Here is a 17,803-nt window from a genome sequence, read left to right as displayed (position 1 = left end):
GCAACGCACCGTTTCCTCACCACTCGGCGCTACACAACAGGAAACCCCAAAGGTGTGAGATGCAGAGACCGGGCGCAAAATCGGAATCAATCAGATTATCCTGCTAAAACCAGCGAGTGTCTTGGATCTCTGGATTGCAGGGAGGGAAAAGCTTTCACTCAGCTATTTAATTGACAAACCTGACGCTGGATATTTAGATGTTGTTGGTAAGGAGGCGGTAGAGAGACAGTTCACTCATTGTGTACATATTCCCGTCTTACTGTAACTACCATCTGCCGTCTTACAATATCCTCCCATCTAACTACTATACACAGTTAATGGTCGTATCATGAAGAGCGAAACAAACACCCCTAATCTAGTCGCCGAGGTAGACCGAGGGGCACCGGCAATCGGCTCGATGGCTACAGGAAGCTAACCAGCTCTGCAGTGAGCTAACTGGTCAACCAGCTAATGAACGAGTTAGTTAATTTACCATTTTTGCCGAAATGCCGAAGATTGAAATGAATTGCAGAGTAGAATACAATAATAGTACTACTTTTATTTCCTGTGCTAAGTCTGAGAAATAGGAGGGTATCCCTCAAGCTTTCCCAGCATCTTCCTTTAGTGTAACTATTCTATTAAGTACAATCTTCTCGGGTGTGCTTGTTGTGTCCTCGCAGAAGTATGCTACACGCATACCCTGGAACCGAACTGAGGCAGGGGATGGTTTATCGGTAGTTGACTCTCCCTTATTAGCTGGCCAGGGAGCTCTCTGTTTTACTTCATGGAAGCCGGTCTCGATGATTGCATTGGAGAGAATCTCTTCAGAGTCTGGGTTTATATCGGCCAAGAAGCCATCAGGATGACCAGCGGGATTCGCTGATTTGAAAAGAGGGTTGAAGTTATGTACTTCGACATTGACAGGGCTGTTGTGAGCGGGAGATAGAGCAACCCATTGGATATATCTATGATTAGGGGTTAGCTTTCTGGACTACGGGTCTTCCCAGGACGGAAGTCAACTTACGCTTTGGGTTTCTTGAACTTCTCATCTCCTTCGGGTTTATCGTATTTCGCGTGAATCAACGTAACCAGACCCGTGTTTGGATCTTTTTCGAAAGATGTAGCGGTGATAGGGAAGGGAACCTTTAGTAGACCGACGGACCCACCAGGAGCCAATCTGAAAAAGTTGTCCGAGGCTTCTTCTCTGAAGTCACTGCGGTCAATGTAGACGGTCTTGGTAAATGGTACAGTGTGAGACTAGATAAATAGGTGTCAGCAACTGTGGTAAAACTGGCATATAAATGCATGATTCCGTGAACACTTACCCCATGACTAGGGTCTTTGGAGAAAGGCAGGTCAATCATCTCCACGTAGTCGTCTGGGAGGTTGTCAATAACAACAGGGATGGGATCCAACACAAGCATAAGCCTAGGAACCGTTGACTCTAGGTAGGATCGCACAGACTGCTCTAGGCGCTTAACGTCAATTGTCGTCTTGGCCTTTGTAACACCGAGTTCTTTTACAAAGGATAAGATAGCCTGGGGAGGGATTCCACGTCGGCGAAGACCAACGAGAGTGAAGAGGCGAGGATCATCCCATCCCTTGACGTATTTTCCCCGGTTACATCCCTTTGGCTCGTTGCCTTCAATGAGCTCAACTAGCTTCCGCTTCGACATGATAGTGCCATTGATATTTAGGCGACCATACCTGGGCATACGTTAGAAGAGCCTGAATTTCCCAATGTGCAGTTGTCGCCGGAAAAGAATACATACTCTCTCTGCATTGGCTTGTAGATGTCGAGCTCATTAACTACCCAATCATATGACTCACGCGACAGCTCAAACTCTGTTGTGCACAGCGAGTGGGTGATGTTTTCAAAACTATCGCACACACAGTGGCAGTATTCATATGTTGGGTATATCTTCCACTTGTCACCGGTCTGCAAATGCTTTGCGAAATTACCGTCATCCGTTTCGACTACTCGGTATGCGAAAAGATCCCACATCTGAGGGTTAGGGTTCTCTAAATCCTGCTTCAAACGGAGGGCTGCCTCCCGAGCTCGATATTTCCCATCACGCATTGCACGGAATTCGGCAAGAGATTCTGAAGTAGGACGGTCACGATGAGCACAAGCAAATCTTTCATTTCCCTTTTTATCCGAGGTCTCGTCTGCGCCGCGCTGGGCCTTGATCTCGCTGTCTAATCAAAAGGGTTAGCGAGAGGTTCTAGCAATAATCCCAGGACACTCCATACCTGTACAATGACAGACATATGCCTTATCCTTCAAGATCAACTTCTCCGCTAGTTCGTACAACTGATCAAAATAATCACTTGTGTGTGTGATCTTTACTGGAGTGAAACCAAGCCAGCTGACAATGTCTTTGATGCTCTCGACGTAGCGCTCCTCCTCGCCTTTCGGGTTCGAGTCGTCAAAACGCAAGTAGCATATTCCACCGTAGTATCTGGCAAATTCGAAATTGACAGTCATGGCCTTGCTGTGGCCGATGTGGAGATAGCCATTTGGCTCGGGGGGGAATCGCGTTACGACCTGTTTGTTAACTGTACTCTCGAGGGGCCGTTCCTTGTACACGTCGGCAAGGAATCCGACCTTGAACATCGCATCGGGGTCATTGGGAGCTGGAGCAGCACGTTTGGATTCAGCTTTTTCGGGTTTTGGCTTCTTCTCTTTCGGCTTCTTCTCCTTGGGCTTTTTCTCTTTTGGTGGCTTCTGCTCTGCGACAGGTTTCTGGTCCTCGGCGGGCTGGCTCTCTTCTGCCGGCTTAGGACGAGCTGGCAGGTCCGTTGGCGTCTCCATCTTTTCGTCCTTAGCAGTCCAATATCCCCGGCTTCAAAATAACATCAACGTGGCAGCAAGAAGAGAGTCTCCTAAAGGGCATGCGGAATCGTGAGCCAGAAGGTTGACGGTCGACTTGATAATCATGACTCCCACTAGAAAACTAGAAAATCCCCCGCCAAAAAGACCTGCAGCTTTCTTACGTAAAAACTTAATATTTTTATCACGTGATAGTTATTAGCCGCGCGATTCATTCTTAGCGAGAAGCGAAATAAAATAAAACGAAGCAAAATAAAAGATAAGACGGCAGCATAGCCAATATTAATAGCTACCGGCGGTGGTGGTCGCTGCGGGCGAGGCTAATCATTAACAATATCAGTTAGTCTCAATGTCTACGGGAATCTAGGTTGAGTTGGTAGTGAACACATTGAACGAGTATCTGCCCAGAACCACCGCCGCCTTCCTGCCCAGGTCACTCTCTCCGCTAGAGTTCTCTCATTCTCTCTCTTGTTAACCCTTCGCCAGGCTTCTCCCTTGCTGTCTCTTCCCAAGGCCGTCCATCTTTACTGCTCTCTTAGAGTACTAGAGATAAGACGAGCCCCCTCAGGTTAATAAAGGTGTCTCGTGGACCAAAGGTGAGAAATGAGTATGCCTTGAAGGGAAATGGTACCTAGGGTGTGTATATTATTGTCCGTGGACGATGTTGATACCCAAAATACCTTTACAGGAACTAATTGTCAAGCCTCTCTCAGTCTCAATCGAATATCTAGTTATATCATGGTGCATTTAATGCTTTGAACCTCAGAATTCCCTTTACCGGATATTGGGACTACCACCTACTGAATACGGAATATATTCTCTTGAATAAATATATTAGGATTTAGTTCTCGGAGTTGCTTTTACATAATTCCATCCTAACTCTGAGACGATTTTGATATTTTGGTTCTCGACTGTCTCAGGCTACGCTGAACAGAAGAGAAGCAAATCACATCAAACAAACAGACCGAAGGGTTTAACATCCATCCAGTCTGAGACTTGAGCTCTGGGGCAAACTACACCTCGCCCGCCAGACTATGATGGTCTGTTTCGGTATGCAGCTGATGGCTCCCTTGCATATGACCAACGCTTGACACAAGATATCATGGTCAACAACCCTCCGAGTCTATCTATATAAATATCATTTACCTAACATGCTACCCATTGATGGCCAGTGTTCATGAATGTCCCTCACAATACAATGATTGACGAACAGAACAACACCACAGGGGTACTACGCTGTGAAACTATCAGTGAGTATACGGTATCATACTGTGAATATGCACAGGTTTCAAGGCCTATATTCTGGGATAACTAACCACTGTGGATGGACCGAATTGTACCAGGAAGAGATTATCTCTATACAATAGTCCCTGCAAAATATTTTGTCAAGCTGCTGAACCAAAAGTGAACCCGCTGGTCGGTGGCAGAGAGAGTAGCTATATTACCACATAGGTTTAGCATATTTCCAGAGCTAACATTGTGGAAACGCTCGAACAATAGTCGATGTCACTAAAAATAAATTTCAAAGTGTTTAAACCATCAATTCAGACATTTAAATCTTTGCGCCTGATACAGTACCCTGTCCTGCTAATGTTGTAATTTCACGCGCTCTCTAGTCAATTGACCAGCGTTAACGGAGTTTCCTCACAGATCTGTCGCTCGGAATTCTTGGAGGAATGCCGTCTTCAGCGACTTCCGCACTAAGCCACTTGGGATATGGTGACAGAAGATTCTAAATTAATCATATCAGTTGAAAAATAAGAGGTCTGCTAACTATGTCATCTCTCTTGACCCAAATTACAATACCATGTCATGCTGATATTTCCAGGAGTCAAATATGCAAATGGAAGGGACCACAGAGCCCTGTATTTTGTGAGGTGGACATAGTTTGAGAAAACGGAGACAAGGAGTGATGTGGTAACGGTGAGATACCACTGTGTTTGTATTCAAACCATTCCCAAGTATTCACCCTTGCAGTTAAGTTTGATCATCCAGGCAGCAGCATGAATTTTATCAAAGCCGCAGGGGTGTGCATTAGTCTCTCCCGAGAGCAACCACGATGCCCAATCGCTTGTCTAATGTGTCATTAAGCTCCTTTTTCAATGCCGATTGTGGAGGGGTATAGCGCCTCATTTACTCAATCAATTTTAGACAAAGCTTTTGAAAATTTGAGGGTCAGCAAGGGGCTTTGAAGGCGCATCGTGGTGCGGTGGAGTTTTGACGCTCGTATGCCAATAGAATGCCAGAGACGAATCATTGGGAGCCCCTTTGTAAGGTCTGAAACTGTTGCCTAAGGTTTAAATAGAGCCTGAAATTTAACCCTGGTTAATGCAGACACCAACTCCACCCGGCAACAGATACACAAAGGCTATTTTTCCTGTCAGACTGACATTCTGCTCTGATGTGACCCGTACACATTACCAATGGTTCCGGGTGCGCTTTACTGTATTCTTCTGACTAAATCTGTGTGAGAGAGAAATGGAAAATTAGTGCGAGTATATAGTTGTCCGTTCTTTATCCAATAGCTGAAGAAATGAACAGGTTAACCACTCTCAAACCCATACGTATCACACGGCTATTTTTATAAACAGCGCCTCGCGCCAAGGATCTAGTGTATGCGGGCCGTACCGCAGCGGCTAAAATAAGCCAATAGGAATTGAGAATTATTATGACTTCTATACTCGGTTACGTAGTGAGTTCACACATTTGTATGGCCCTTGAGACGGCTATCCATTTTCACTCCACCCTGCCAGGCTGAAATATACAAGCCTCCTGGTCTGAGAATGCTTATCCAATTAACTACTTCGCAAACTGTTGGATACTCCACCATTTGCATGAACTTATTGTGCATTAAAACGATTGCATTGCCAAGTATACTGCTGAGTGCTTTATATCCAACCGTTTTCACTGCCGCCTTCACGTCTGCCTGCCAGACTTTCCGCAATCATGCGGCTGAGACAGTTATACCCATTCGGGTGGCATTGAATTTTGATCCCCTGGCTCTAGTCATCCATTTATCCCAGTCCCCTCCCATGGAGCGGTCTATATAAGTAAGGGAAGCTGTCCTTCGTTGCTCATCACTTGTCATGAGAAAATCACAAACCAACACTCAAGAGACCCTTCCTGTATCCAGATAATAAGCACACTCTAATCTTTCAGCAACAACCTTTGCACAATTATTTCTGCCATTGGCTATCACTCTTTATTCATTGATCAATTTTTACCCTATCCACTATGGTTTCAACAAGAGCTAGGTCTACCCAGGTCCGATTCAACCGTCAGATGACTGTTGCTCCGATTCATGCTGAAGATACCCCTAAACTCCGTTCTGTGAAAAAATCTGGGCGTGGAGTGATTCTGACCTCTGAAAAGCGATTTCACACCCGTAAATCTGCTACCTCCGGCGTGAAAAAGCGTTACCATACTCCGGCAGCTAGCACCATAAAAACCACACCCAGGACAGCAAACAGCAAGAAACAGTTGGAGAAATACAATGCTATCACGGTACACAGTGGCAAATTTCTGAACCACCTCATGGATCACAAAATCTATTATGATGGCTATTCGGATGTCCAAGGTCATCCGCCTGCAAAGCCAAGAAATTGGGACGAGTTGCAGGAGGTTATAAAGAAACCCCATCCTTCTCTTTCACCAGAACGCTTTTCCGATGAGGCTTTTCAAAGGTTCAAACAGAAAGACCTTCGGGCCTTCAACGAGAGGGATGTCATTCTCGACTCCCTATGTATTATAGACATGTTCACCGGCGATCTCAGGAGTATCGCGAGGGACTACCTGTTCAATAATACTGGGCCCATTACTGATGGCTCACTCTGCGACACAAAGCCTGACATTGTGTATGGGGCCATTCCCGAAAGCCTCCGCCTAGGAATTCGGGACGAGTTATGCGATACCATTGTACCCTCTACTCGAACAGATCTTCCTATCTTACCAAATTTCTTTTTGGAAGCCAAGGGTCCCGACGGAAACCCTGCTATTGCAATGCGACAGGCTTGTTATGACGGGACTGTTGGAGCCCGTGGCATGCATTCCTTACAGACTTACAACAATAATGAACCAATCTATGATGGAAATGCTTACACTATCTCCGGAATTTATCACTATGGCCACTTGAAACTATATTGTCATCATATTGCTCCTCCAACCGAGAAAGATGAATGCCCTAAACATATCATGACCTCTCTATGCTCTTACTCTATGGTAAACGATCGCGATGACTTCATCAGGGGAGCATCGGCATACCGCAATCTCCGTGACTGGGCCAAGGAGAAAAGAGACATCTTCATCGCAGCTGCGAACGAAAAATATGAGGAATTGCAGGACCAGGCTGCCCCAATAGAGTCACAGAACTATGACGCAAGCTTCGATACACAATCGTTCCCTAGCGATTCTGAGGAGTCTGACCTAGACAACTCTGCAAAATGAAGATCGGAAAGAAGCTCCGATCTTGATGAAGAGCTTGTGATACGCGGTCATTCTGGTAATTAAATCCAGCTAGTGGGGTATGAATTGATACCATACCACTAACAAGCAGCCTTACATGTCACAAATGTTTTATCAGCGATCATTGTGGGCTTACTCAAACACTATATATAACACTATATATATGGAGAAGCGATTTCATATTCAATACCCATACTAATGTCTACATGTGTTGTCCAGGAAGAACGTGCTCTTAATTTGTTTATATCTATCATCTCTGAGTTTAGGTTCTGTAGCTATTTTTCTTTCTGCTTTTTCTTTTCTATAATTATATTTCTCACTAAGCCTTTCTATCATAATAGCGAGCATTAATTACCCAACGGCCTCCATTTTCATAAACAGCTTCTCGCGCTTAAGGAAGAAAGAGGTGGTCAATACCACACCCCCTGCAGCGATAAGCGAAACATAAACATTTTTCATCGCAGAGACAATAGCATTGATTGCAGCCTCTTTAACTTCTGGTGTTCCATGGATGAGGATGTCACTCTTTGCACCCGCAATTGCCGAAATAAGCTGTTCCCTCGAGTAGTCGCCATATTGAGCGAGGGCAGTTTCAAGGTTTCTCAGGGCCAAATTCTGGAATATCGTACCAGAGATAGCGAGGCACAACACCGTTGCTCCGAGCTGAGCGAGGTTAATGAAAGTAACCGCTTGGTTAACTTCAACCCCTTTAACCTTCGCTGCAGCAACGCTGTAAGCGGCCTGTGCTATTGCTCCGGCTCCAATGGCAAGAAGAACAGAATACCCGTATATGTTTGCGGTGGGTGTCTGAGCATCAACAGTATACATAAGGGCTGACCCGGCAACCAAGAATATTCCACTGATGGAATACCAGGGCATGTAGTAACCGAAAACTGGCATCAAAGCTCCGCTCGACATGATGACTGTTATTGTGACCATGACAAATGGTAGGAGGCGAACGGCGGCGGCAATTGCGCTATCTCCACGAGTGAACTGGAAGAATAGTGGGATATAATATGCACCGACGAAAAATGCTGAATTGGAGCAGCAGGTGCTGATGTAAAGGATGATCAATGACCTTCTTCTGAGAAAGGTTCCAGGGAACGCTCGGCGGGCTGGCGTGGTGAAAATTGCGAAGTATTGTTGGAGAATAAAGGCAATAAGCGTGACTCCAAAGAGCACGAATAAGGCGATTATGCGTCCGTCGTTCCACTTCCATGTCACTCCAGCAAATGTAAGAACCATGACCCAAAGGAAGTACACTCCGCCGTTAAGAACCATTCCTATGATATCCAGTTCCTTGAACTTCGAGAGCACAGAACCATCTGGAGATGCATTATGTCTTGGAACGAGCAGGAAGAGTGCTGGTAGCGTGATGGCAGCAAGAACTAGATTGATGTAAAATGCCTGAAATATGTTAGAGATGGGAGTTATTATATCCAGACAGGTGAAACTTACCCATCTCCATGTCGCAGGGCTGTCTGCAAAGGAGCCCCCAATCACAGGGCCAAGGATAGCCCCCGCTCCCCAGACAATTCCAGTCAATCCCATATATACAGGCCGTCTTCGAAGGGTGGTAAAAATTGCAATGTAGTTGAGGACGCTGAAGAACATGTTAGTACCAAAATTATGCTTTAAACGATGTTCAGACATACCCAAGGTACATTCCACACCCTCCAATCCCAGCCATCACTCGGCCTACTATCAACGAGTTCATATTTGGGGCACCTCCACAAAGAGCACTTCCACCTTCAAACAAAGCGAGTGAGATTATATATACATATTTGATATCAAATATGTTATAAAGAGCGCCACTTTGAACATTAGCTGACGTATCCGCAAATTATATTTCGGATAAACTCACATTGGAAGGATAGTTGCGACTGATCCTAGAGGGAAGCCAGTTCCCAGCCAGCTAAGCTTGTCCACAGACCCGAATCTTTCCACAATGGGCACCTGGACGTCGGCCACGATTGTTGTATCAAGTCCGTATAAAAAGGCGGAGGAATAGAGCACACAGCAGACAAGGAACCACTGGGGCAGAAATGTGAGCATGATTGTAAACCAGTATTACTAAATTTCTGGTGTTCTACTTACTTTCCATCCATGTACTCGAGGTGGTATTGTTGCATGGCTGTCATCACCAACGGCTTTCTCAGAGTTATCAATAGTATTCGTTAGGGGTCTCTCGATGGAGTAAATTGAAGCCTGCCCGCTCGCCGGAACGGAAGATTGTGCTGGGGTATCCATTGCAAAAACTGTAAAGGTCCAGCTTCTTAGACGACGAAATTGCTGATGTTCATGTCAATCATCAATCCGCGAAATATCAGCACAATTTGTAGCCCACGCCATGATGGCTCTGACTCAATGATGTCAATCCCAGTAAAATAAAAGTCTCCGAGGACGGTCTAATTCTGAAGCAAAACCTAGAGAGATGCATTCACACATAACATCACACGGAAACATGATTGGTAGCTTTAAGAGCTACTATCATGCCATCACGAAGTACCCCTTGCCATGATAGCAACAACGTGGTTTTGTCAGCATTGAGCTAGGCTCCAGTGGGTCTACCACGTTCGATATAATTATAAATCAACGGCCCGCGGATCCGAGGCGGTCCTGGAAAATCCAATATATTCGGACGAACAAGAATATAACCAGAGTGAGGTTATTTTCTGGGTATAATATCATTTCCCCCTTGGAAGGGATGAATGACGACAGGTTACTGAGGTGACCCAATAACGGAACACATCCTTGGGTATGGTACATTCATGTAGCCCATCCAAAGCTTCTTTCTGCCATGCGGACTTAAAGAGGCTAAAAGCCGCCATAACTACGGGCTTCAATCTCCGCGTAAAAGCCGCAGGCACTGAGCCATCCCCCCTTGCTTTCACCCTTGCTCTTGTTAATTTGTTCGTATGTTGACGTCAACAATTCAAGACTGCTTCTCAGCCAGTGGATTTGGGGGCTCAAATGGCAGACACCACGGGAAGTTTCTGTCCGCTGCTAGTTATGGACTACTGGCCAAGGATGGCTCTTGTTGGATCTTCGAAGAGGTTCGATAGCATGAATAATATCGACGGAAAAATAGCAACAGAAAGTAACTTTTCGCGTCAAATTAAGCTTAACAACCAAGCGCACGGTCCATGGATATATTTGCTTAGTCATCAGGCACCATTACCGTTGTGCTACACCCAGAACGATTCGAAGTGCACGGGTTGATTCTTCTATCTTTATCATTTCGCTAGTATAAAAGGTCTAAGGTAATGATAATCGGAAATCTGCTAATTTTAACAAGGTACGGGATTGATAAAATAAAAACGCTCCAAGTCCATATCTATCAACAACCATTACAATTCATCTTTAGCGCTCGTTGTTTCGCTTTTTGGGGTCTCCTTGGTCTTCGATTTAGCCTTGGGTTTTGACTGCGATTTCATGTTCTTGACCTTCTTTTTAGTGATTGGTTTAGATTTGCTGGAGCCTTGTCGTCTTTGTTTGGTGAGAATGGAAGAGAGAATCTTTTCGATCTCTTTGAGCTTGGCATCGATTTCAGTGATAGTAAGTGCCGGGTCCTCAAACTCGCTGAGCTTATTCTGCTCTTCGAGTTTAGATTCAAGCCATTTGGTGGTGGCGTTTAGGAGACTTGCGGCGGCTGAGAGGTCCTCAGGTGAATAGAGTGAGTAGGTAAGAGTGGGTTTGACTAGGGGTGCAGATTGTGTTGCGGACGATGATTCAGCGAAGTTATCATTATCAAGGTCGCTGTTTTCATTTGAATCCTTAGTTGGGGTGCCAGCTGGTGTTGAGGCGGTGGAAGGAGTGGATGAGTCTTCGTTTGTCGAGCTGGATGGTGCCTCGGTAGAAGCCGCTTCATAAGCTGACAAGGAAGAAGAGAAGAGCTCCTCTTCAGCTTTAATTTGACTCTCCATAATTTCTACCAGCATTTTTGTGCTGTCAAGACTTCCCTTCAAGGCATCGATCTTTCTGGGGCGAGTCAAACCTTCATTCCTTCGGTCAACTACTGGATCGACAATTCCCTTCAAATCGCGCAGTTTATCCTTGAGCTCTTCTATTCCGGCACTGGTGCCATCATCATGAAGCCACTCTCCCAAGATAGAAAGCTTCTCCTCCAATTGCTTTAGGACATCTTTTGTCGTAGCCTTGGTGAAAGTCTCTTCGTCAAGCCAATGGTGACCTTTGTAGATGAATGCTTCTAGTTCGTTAAATGCCTCTTCGCGATGAACACGAGAAAGGTCAGAGGCATCAAATGCGGAAAGGCGATCTTGAATACGCTTCATTTCCTCCGATGCTACTGGGGGTATCCCTAAGACGGTGGATGTAAAGCCAACCGAAACCGACTCAATTCGGACTTTTGGCTCTTTGGCAGCCTTTTCTGCTTCCTTAGAGGAACTAGTCGAGGACGTCGCACTCGCAGACGCACTGTCTGCTGTCGAAGCCGTAGATGATGAAGTGTTCTCGAGGTCAATAGCATCCTCAGGCTCCTTGACAGGCTCCTGGTCAGATTTCTTCGACCCAAGTCCAAAGAATTCCTTGACATCCTCTACAACTCCCTTCTTCTCGACTTGGACCTCGCAACTCACACTGCCACCCATAACTTCAGGGAGTCCGTTTACAGGGTTCAATCTGACAGACACCATGGTGGTAATGTTCACAGGAGAGCAGCCAAATTCGTCCCTGAGCTTAGAAGCTGAAGCAGTCAAGTTCGCTGTTTGTGCCTCGAGGATGGGGGCTTCGACCTGCTTGCCATTGCGGGTGTAGAGTTGGGAAAACTTGATTGTAAAATCTTCCACATTCTTGACTGTCAGGTACTTGACAGACCCACTCTCCGAGTAAGGAGTGAAAATATTCTGTTGCCTATCTTTGTCTCCTGATTTCCATCTCATATTGATAGCGTAGCCCGAGGTATCATAAGTCCGGATCTCCTTGACGCGGAATGAGGGACTGAGGGAGGCAGCCTTGAAAGCAGTACCAAATACAGCAGCCTCATCGGCATTGACATTTGTTCTGACTTTTCCATCGGTAGATTCTTCGAGTGCTTTCTTGACAAAAGGAGTTCGGGTGGCACCACCGTGAAGAATCACGGATTCAATGTCGCTCATCTTCAAGCCCGCCGCGGAAATTGCTTCTGCCAGTGGAACAGTAACCTGGTTGGCATATTTCTCAGTGATTTTTTCAAATTCGGCCCGAGTGAGAGTGTATTTGAAATTGACATCCTCCTGGTAGAGATTCTCAAAGGATACTGTGGTTTCAGTGTTTGCGCTCAAAACATGACGAACCCGCTCAGAATCCTTCCATAGTTTTGCCATCGTCTTTCCGTGAGCCCTGACTTGTGAGATTGTCACATCTCCAAGCTTTTTTGTAGCGACAAATTTTTCTACCATATCATCCACGATTAGCTGGTTGAACATGTCGCCACCCATGGTCTTGTCCCAGGCGGTCCCAAGGACATGGATTTCCTGGACGGTTTTGTTAAATTTCCCCACATCCTTAACAGTGCGGCTCTGGAGCCGGAGCACGTTTGCGCTAGTAGATCCAGCACCCATGTCAAAAATAACATGGTACTCAGGCTTCTTTCCATCAGAAACATTGGGGAATGTGCGGGAGGTAGCATAGTTAATGCCAACGGCTAGACCATCGCTAACCATGGAGACGATGTCAAGGCCAGCTAACTCCGCGGCCAGCTCCACACTACGCTTTTCCTCCGCGGTATAGAAAGGTGGAACTGTGATGGCTGCCTTTTTAATGTTTGTCCCCTTTCCACCCAATGCCTCTGCATTTGCCTTGACTTGCTTTAGCTGCATAGACAACAGTTCCTCGACAAGGAAAGGTTCCCTCCCATCATTTGCTCCAACTTTCGCGCTCCTAAACCCAACAGTCCCTCGATCTCCAGATGCAGCTTCAATTTTCAGAGCCGGGTAGCGCTGCCTATACATCTCAACCAAGTTTTCGTTCTCTGATCCGGAGCCTTGGATGCCAGTATCCACGGGAACGCCGAGCAAAGTCTTCAAGTTAGCGTAGACATCGTCCGGGAATCTGGCAGCAAGTGAACTAGCGTCACCACCATAAAACCGTTCGGAGAATGTAGGGCTAGATTCACGGGCAGGTTTGAACGCTACAACTGCTGCTTCCTTTCTCTTTGAGTCCTTGGTCAGGACTATCTCGAGGGGTATTCCTGGTTTAACAAGGACGGCCTTTATATATTCTGTTCCGAGATCAATGCCAATGACACCAGAACCGACAGAGGCTGCCGCGGCTGCGGGGATAGTGACGGAGAGAAGGAAGAGTAGTGCTGCTGCGGCGATTAGATAGAAGAGAGGAGCTCTCCTCCGTCCAAGCAGCGCCATTGTGACGATGACTTCGTAAGGGAAGCAAGTGGGAAGGCTACAGATCTAGACCTAAGATGTAATTAGGTGTTATTACAATGCGCCTTAGACATAGGTAATAGCATCTCGGCCTGGTTGAATGGGGTCATACCTTTGATGAGAAGTAGGAAAGGAGCATATATACAATAAGTCAGAGCCTCGCTGACGGCAACAGGTTTGCTATCTGCTTCATGAAGGGAAAACCAAGAGAGTGCGGGAGTGGCTGGCAGATCACGGTGATGGGGGGCAAACTAGATGTTGCGGTCAAATTAAAATATAAACCAGCGCCGCTGCGGCGAATGAAACTAACGGGCAGAAGAGGACACGTCTATGCTATGCGCCCAATCCCCGAATTGAATGTATGTATAATTAATGGTATGAAAACTAGCTGCCGTGGCCGCGAATGACAGAGAGAGAGAGAGAGAAAGCCGCGATGAGGACACTTTGGCATCAGCTTCTTAACGCACTTTCGGCGATGTCGAAGAGCTTAGGTTGGTCGGTGCAAAGGGGACAAACATGCTGGATAGGGCATGTTTGCATTTCACTCTTGGCAAGTTTGTGTCACGTGGATATTTACGGAACATAGTTAATCCTGTTGCTTATGTAATTGAATTTTCAAGGAGCAAACAAAACAAACAAGACAAACAGGCACTTCACCCAAACCAACCTCCTTCCCAATCAAAATATTTCATCCAACGAAAATGACTCTCCTTACCATCAGGCAGAACAATATCTAAATGCTCTTATATCGTAGCTCCACTCGGCTTAGACGTGGACAATGCCCTATTTACAATATGACTACCGAAACATCCGTCGTTTAATTTAGTTCACTTCGGCAGCAGTTTGGTGAGCCCCCTCTGTGACAGGGGGGTATACTACACTCCGCAACGTAACATACAGGTACCACGTATTGCACTTTGCTTCGGATGGCATACAGCTGCTGGAAATACTCAAAGGTTGTCTAGACTGTTGGCATGCTGCCTCACACAGCACACGTCGGGCGCAATCGATGTTTCTGTGCACTCTGCATCACCAGCAACGGTGTGTGGAGAAAGTAGTACTGTATCCATATGCAGATGGTGTGATAAAAGGAGGGGTTTTGGTTCACATTACACACGTTATATTTTGGAACCAGTACTGCCCGAGATGACTTTTTCTAACTCTCCAGGTGGAGATGACACGGTTTATCATGCTTCTTTAGTATCCACGAGGCCTGGTAATGAGACCACTTACCTCTCCTGTTTACACAAGGCCGCCAAAATTGGGATTCCAACGAGCACGGTACATAATCATAAGCATAGATTCATAATCAAAAAGTTAAGTAGCCATTGAAAAATTAAGATGTGCTCTCTAGAGCAGTGTTATCAGACGCGGAAGGAAAATAGCCGCTAAGTGAGGAGTATGTATCTGCATTTTTACAATCTGAACCCATTCACAGCTCCGAATCACATGGAAGAGGGAAAGGTATACGAAATTTTATTATTCCAATTGCTTGTCATTCCGCCATGTTCGCTCCCGATTACTACTGTCAATTATGAAATTAAAAATATAATAGCCAAGTGGGTGGCATATATGGTTGAAATAAAAGAGCGTCTGATCAATTAGAATGGAGAAAAAATGAACATGTAGAATTCAAGGGGACATGGCTCATGCCAGCATCATAGCAGCACCGATAACCATCAGGATAGAAACCCCAGAACCTTTAGTACGCGTGGCCATACCAGTGTATACTGGTGGTATAACTGGAGTTGGACTTGTTGGGCTTGGCTGTTGCGTAGGGTTGGTACCACCAGTGGTAGTTTCTGATGGCGGTGCGGATGGAATGCCAGTCTCAGTTGATGAGGGTGGCGGTGATGGGTAGGGTGGTGGCTGGCTTTGAGATGGCTGAGGGACAGTGCCAGTGGGTTGTGATGGAACTGGAGTCTCCGACGAAGAGGGTGGAGGAACTGGTGGAGGAACTCCAGTGCTCCCTGGAGGAGATGGTGGAACACCAGTTCCAGTTGGGTATGGAGGACTCTGCGGGGGTGGACTCTGGGGTGGTTGAGGTACACCAGTACCAGTTGGAGATGGTGGGATAGGAACCACAGTCTCAGTTGTGGTTGTATGGGTGTAGGTTAAAGTGCTAGTCTCAGTCCTAGTCGAGGTAAACGTCTCGGTTCCGCTAGTGTGCGTCTCCGTAGTAACTAATACATATGTTAGTGCGTCCGCTACAAGATTAACTGAACGTTTATGTAGATATTTCAATTTACCTGGACAGCTGGTGCTGGTGTATGTCTCAGTCGTTGTCAGAGTAATTGTTGATGTCGGGACAGGCGTCTCTGTTCCAGTAGGATATGTTGGGTAAGTTGGCACGGGAGTCTCAGTTCCCGTGGGCTCGGTTGGAATAGGAGTCTCTGTTCCTGTGGGTTGAGTAGGCACGGGAGTCTCAGTGCCTGTGGGCTCAGTTGGAATTGGAGTTGGCAATGTTGGGATGGGAGTCCCCGTTCCTGTAGGGGTTGGCTGTGTGGGAATAGGAGTCTCAGTACCCGTTGGCTGAGTAGGGATAGGGATCTCAGTGCCCGTTGGCTCAGTTGGAATTGGAGTCTCGGTCCCCGTAGGCTGAGTAGGGATAGGGATCTCAGTGCCCGTTGGCTCAGTTGGAATTGGAGTCTCGGTCCCCGTAGGCTGAGTAGGGATAGGGATCTCAGTGCCCGTTGGCTCAGTTGGAATAGTAGTCTCAGTTCCAGTACCTGTTGGCTGAGGAGGAACAGGTATCCCCGTTCCTGTTGGTTGAGTGGGAGCAGGCGTTTCGGTTCCTGTAGGCTGAGTAGGAATAGGAATACCAGTTCCTGTTGGCTCAGTTGGAATTGGAGTTGGCAATGTTGGGATAGGGATCTCAGTTCCAGTGCCTGTTGGCTGCGTAGGAATAGGAATACCAGTTCCTGTTGGCTCAGTTGGAATTGGAGTTGGCAATGTTGGGATAGGGATCTCAGTTCCAGTGCCCGTTGGCTGAGTAGGAACAGGGGTTTCCGTTCCAGTGCCTGTTGGCTGAGTGGGAGCAGGAATCTCAGTTCCAGTGCCTGTTGGCTGCGTAGGAATAGGAATACCGGTTTCCGTGCCCGTTGGCTGAGTAGGAACCGGGGTTTCTGTTCCAGTGCCTGTTGGCTGAGTGGGAACAGGAGGTGGCAATGTTGGGACAGGAATATCAGTGCCCGTACCCGTTGGCTGGGTAGGAATTGGAGTCTCAGTTCCAGTACCTGTTGGCTGAGTGGGAACAGGAGTCTCAGTTCCAGTGCCTGTTGGCTGAGTGGGAACAGGAGTCTCAGTTCCAGTGCCTGTTGGCTGCGTAGGAATAGGAATACCGGTTCCCGTGCCCGTTGGCTGAGTAGGGACCGGGGTTTCTGTTCCAGTGCCGGTTGGCTGAGTGGGAACAGGAGGTGGCAATTTTGGGGCAGGAATCTCAGTTCCAGTAGGAGTTGGCAGTGTTGGAATAGGAATCTCCGTTCCAGTGCCTGTTGGCTGGGTTGGAATAGGAGTCTCAGTTCCAGTAGGCTGAGTAGGAATAGGAGTCTCCGTTCCAGTTCCTGTTGGCTGGGTTGGAATAGGAGTCTCCGTTCCAGTGCCTGTTGGCTGGGTTGGAATAGGAGTCTCAGTTCCAGTAGGCTGAGTAGGAATAGGAGTCTCCGTTCCAGTTCCTGTTGGCTGTGTTGGAATTGGAGTCTCCGTGGGCTCACAGGTTGTAGTATCTGTCCCTGTTGGGTTTACAGTGCCAGTGGAGGTTGGGATTGGAGTACCAGTTGGAATCGGGGTCTCAGTTCCAGTAGGAGAGGTTGGCTGTGTTGGAATTGGGATTACAGTTCCAGTGCCCGTTGGCTGAGTAGGAACAGGAGTCTCAGTCCCAGGCCTGTTGGCTGGGTAGGAATTGGAATCTCAGTCCCAGTAGGAGTTGGTAGTGTTGGAATAGGAATCTCAGTTCCAGTGGGGGAGGTTGGCTGTGTTGGAATTGGGATTTCTGTTCCAGTTCCTGTTGGCTGGGTAGGAATAGGAGTCTCAGTTCCAGTGCCTGTAGGCTGAGTGGGAATAGGGGTTTCTGTTCCAGTTCCTGTTGGCTGAGTAGGAATTGGGGTCTCTGTGGGCTCACAGGTTGTAGTATCTGTCCCTGTTGGGTTTA

At 46.9% G+C, this 17,803-nt stretch overlaps 5 protein-coding genes across 5 annotated transcripts; 1 reads left to right on the top strand and 4 right to left on the bottom strand.

Annotated features, from left to right (window-relative positions):
• Nucleotides 1-577: 577 nt before the first annotated feature.
• Nucleotides 578-2,794, bottom strand: TRV_06404 (uncharacterized protein; the record flags this gene model as incomplete). The annotated part of the gene is made up of 5 exons (XM_003019484.1): nucleotides 578-944; nucleotides 1,004-1,236; nucleotides 1,305-1,686; nucleotides 1,752-2,178; nucleotides 2,233-2,794. The coding sequence occupies 5 exons, from the start codon at nucleotides 2,792-2,794 to the stop codon at nucleotides 578-580; spliced, it is 1,971 nt and encodes a 656-aa protein (XP_003019530.1).
• Nucleotides 2,795-6,046: 3,252 nt separating this feature from the next.
• On the top strand, nucleotides 6,047-7,255 carry TRV_06403 (uncharacterized protein; the record flags this gene model as incomplete). The annotated part of the gene is made up of 1 exon (XM_003019483.1): nucleotides 6,047-7,255. The coding sequence occupies one exon, from the start codon at nucleotides 6,047-6,049 to the stop codon at nucleotides 7,253-7,255; it is 1,209 nt and encodes a 402-aa protein (XP_003019529.1).
• A 369-nt stretch (nucleotides 7,256-7,624) lies between these two features.
• TRV_06402 (uncharacterized protein) lies at nucleotides 7,625-9,523 on the bottom strand (the record flags this gene model as incomplete). The annotated part of the gene is made up of 4 exons (XM_003019482.1): nucleotides 7,625-8,876; nucleotides 8,929-9,087; nucleotides 9,138-9,307; nucleotides 9,371-9,523. The coding sequence occupies 4 exons, from the start codon at nucleotides 9,521-9,523 to the stop codon at nucleotides 7,625-7,627; spliced, it is 1,734 nt and encodes a 577-aa protein (XP_003019528.1).
• A 1,100-nt stretch (nucleotides 9,524-10,623) lies between these two features.
• TRV_06401 (uncharacterized protein) lies at nucleotides 10,624-13,635 on the bottom strand (the record flags this gene model as incomplete). The annotated part of the gene is made up of 1 exon (XM_003019481.1): nucleotides 10,624-13,635. The coding sequence occupies one exon, from the start codon at nucleotides 13,633-13,635 to the stop codon at nucleotides 10,624-10,626; it is 3,012 nt and encodes a 1,003-aa protein (XP_003019527.1).
• Nucleotides 13,636-15,300: 1,665 nt separating this feature from the next.
• On the bottom strand, nucleotides 15,301-17,505 carry TRV_06400 (uncharacterized protein; the record flags this gene model as incomplete). Its single annotated transcript, XM_003019480.1, has 1 exon — nucleotides 15,301-17,505. A coding segment is annotated over one exon (2,205 nt), but the record flags the coding sequence as incomplete, so codon positions are not given.
• Nucleotides 17,506-17,803: the final 298 nt, after the last annotated feature.

Source organism: Trichophyton verrucosum (assembly GCF_000151505.1).
Source record: "Trichophyton verrucosum HKI 0517 chromosome Unknown contig00702_1.f1.exp, whole genome shotgun sequence".
NCBI classification, from domain to species: Eukaryota; Fungi; Ascomycota; class Eurotiomycetes; order Onygenales; family Arthrodermataceae; genus Trichophyton; species Trichophyton verrucosum.
Note: the sequence above shows the minus strand (reverse complement) of the source record. Positions and strands in the feature narration are given on the sequence as shown.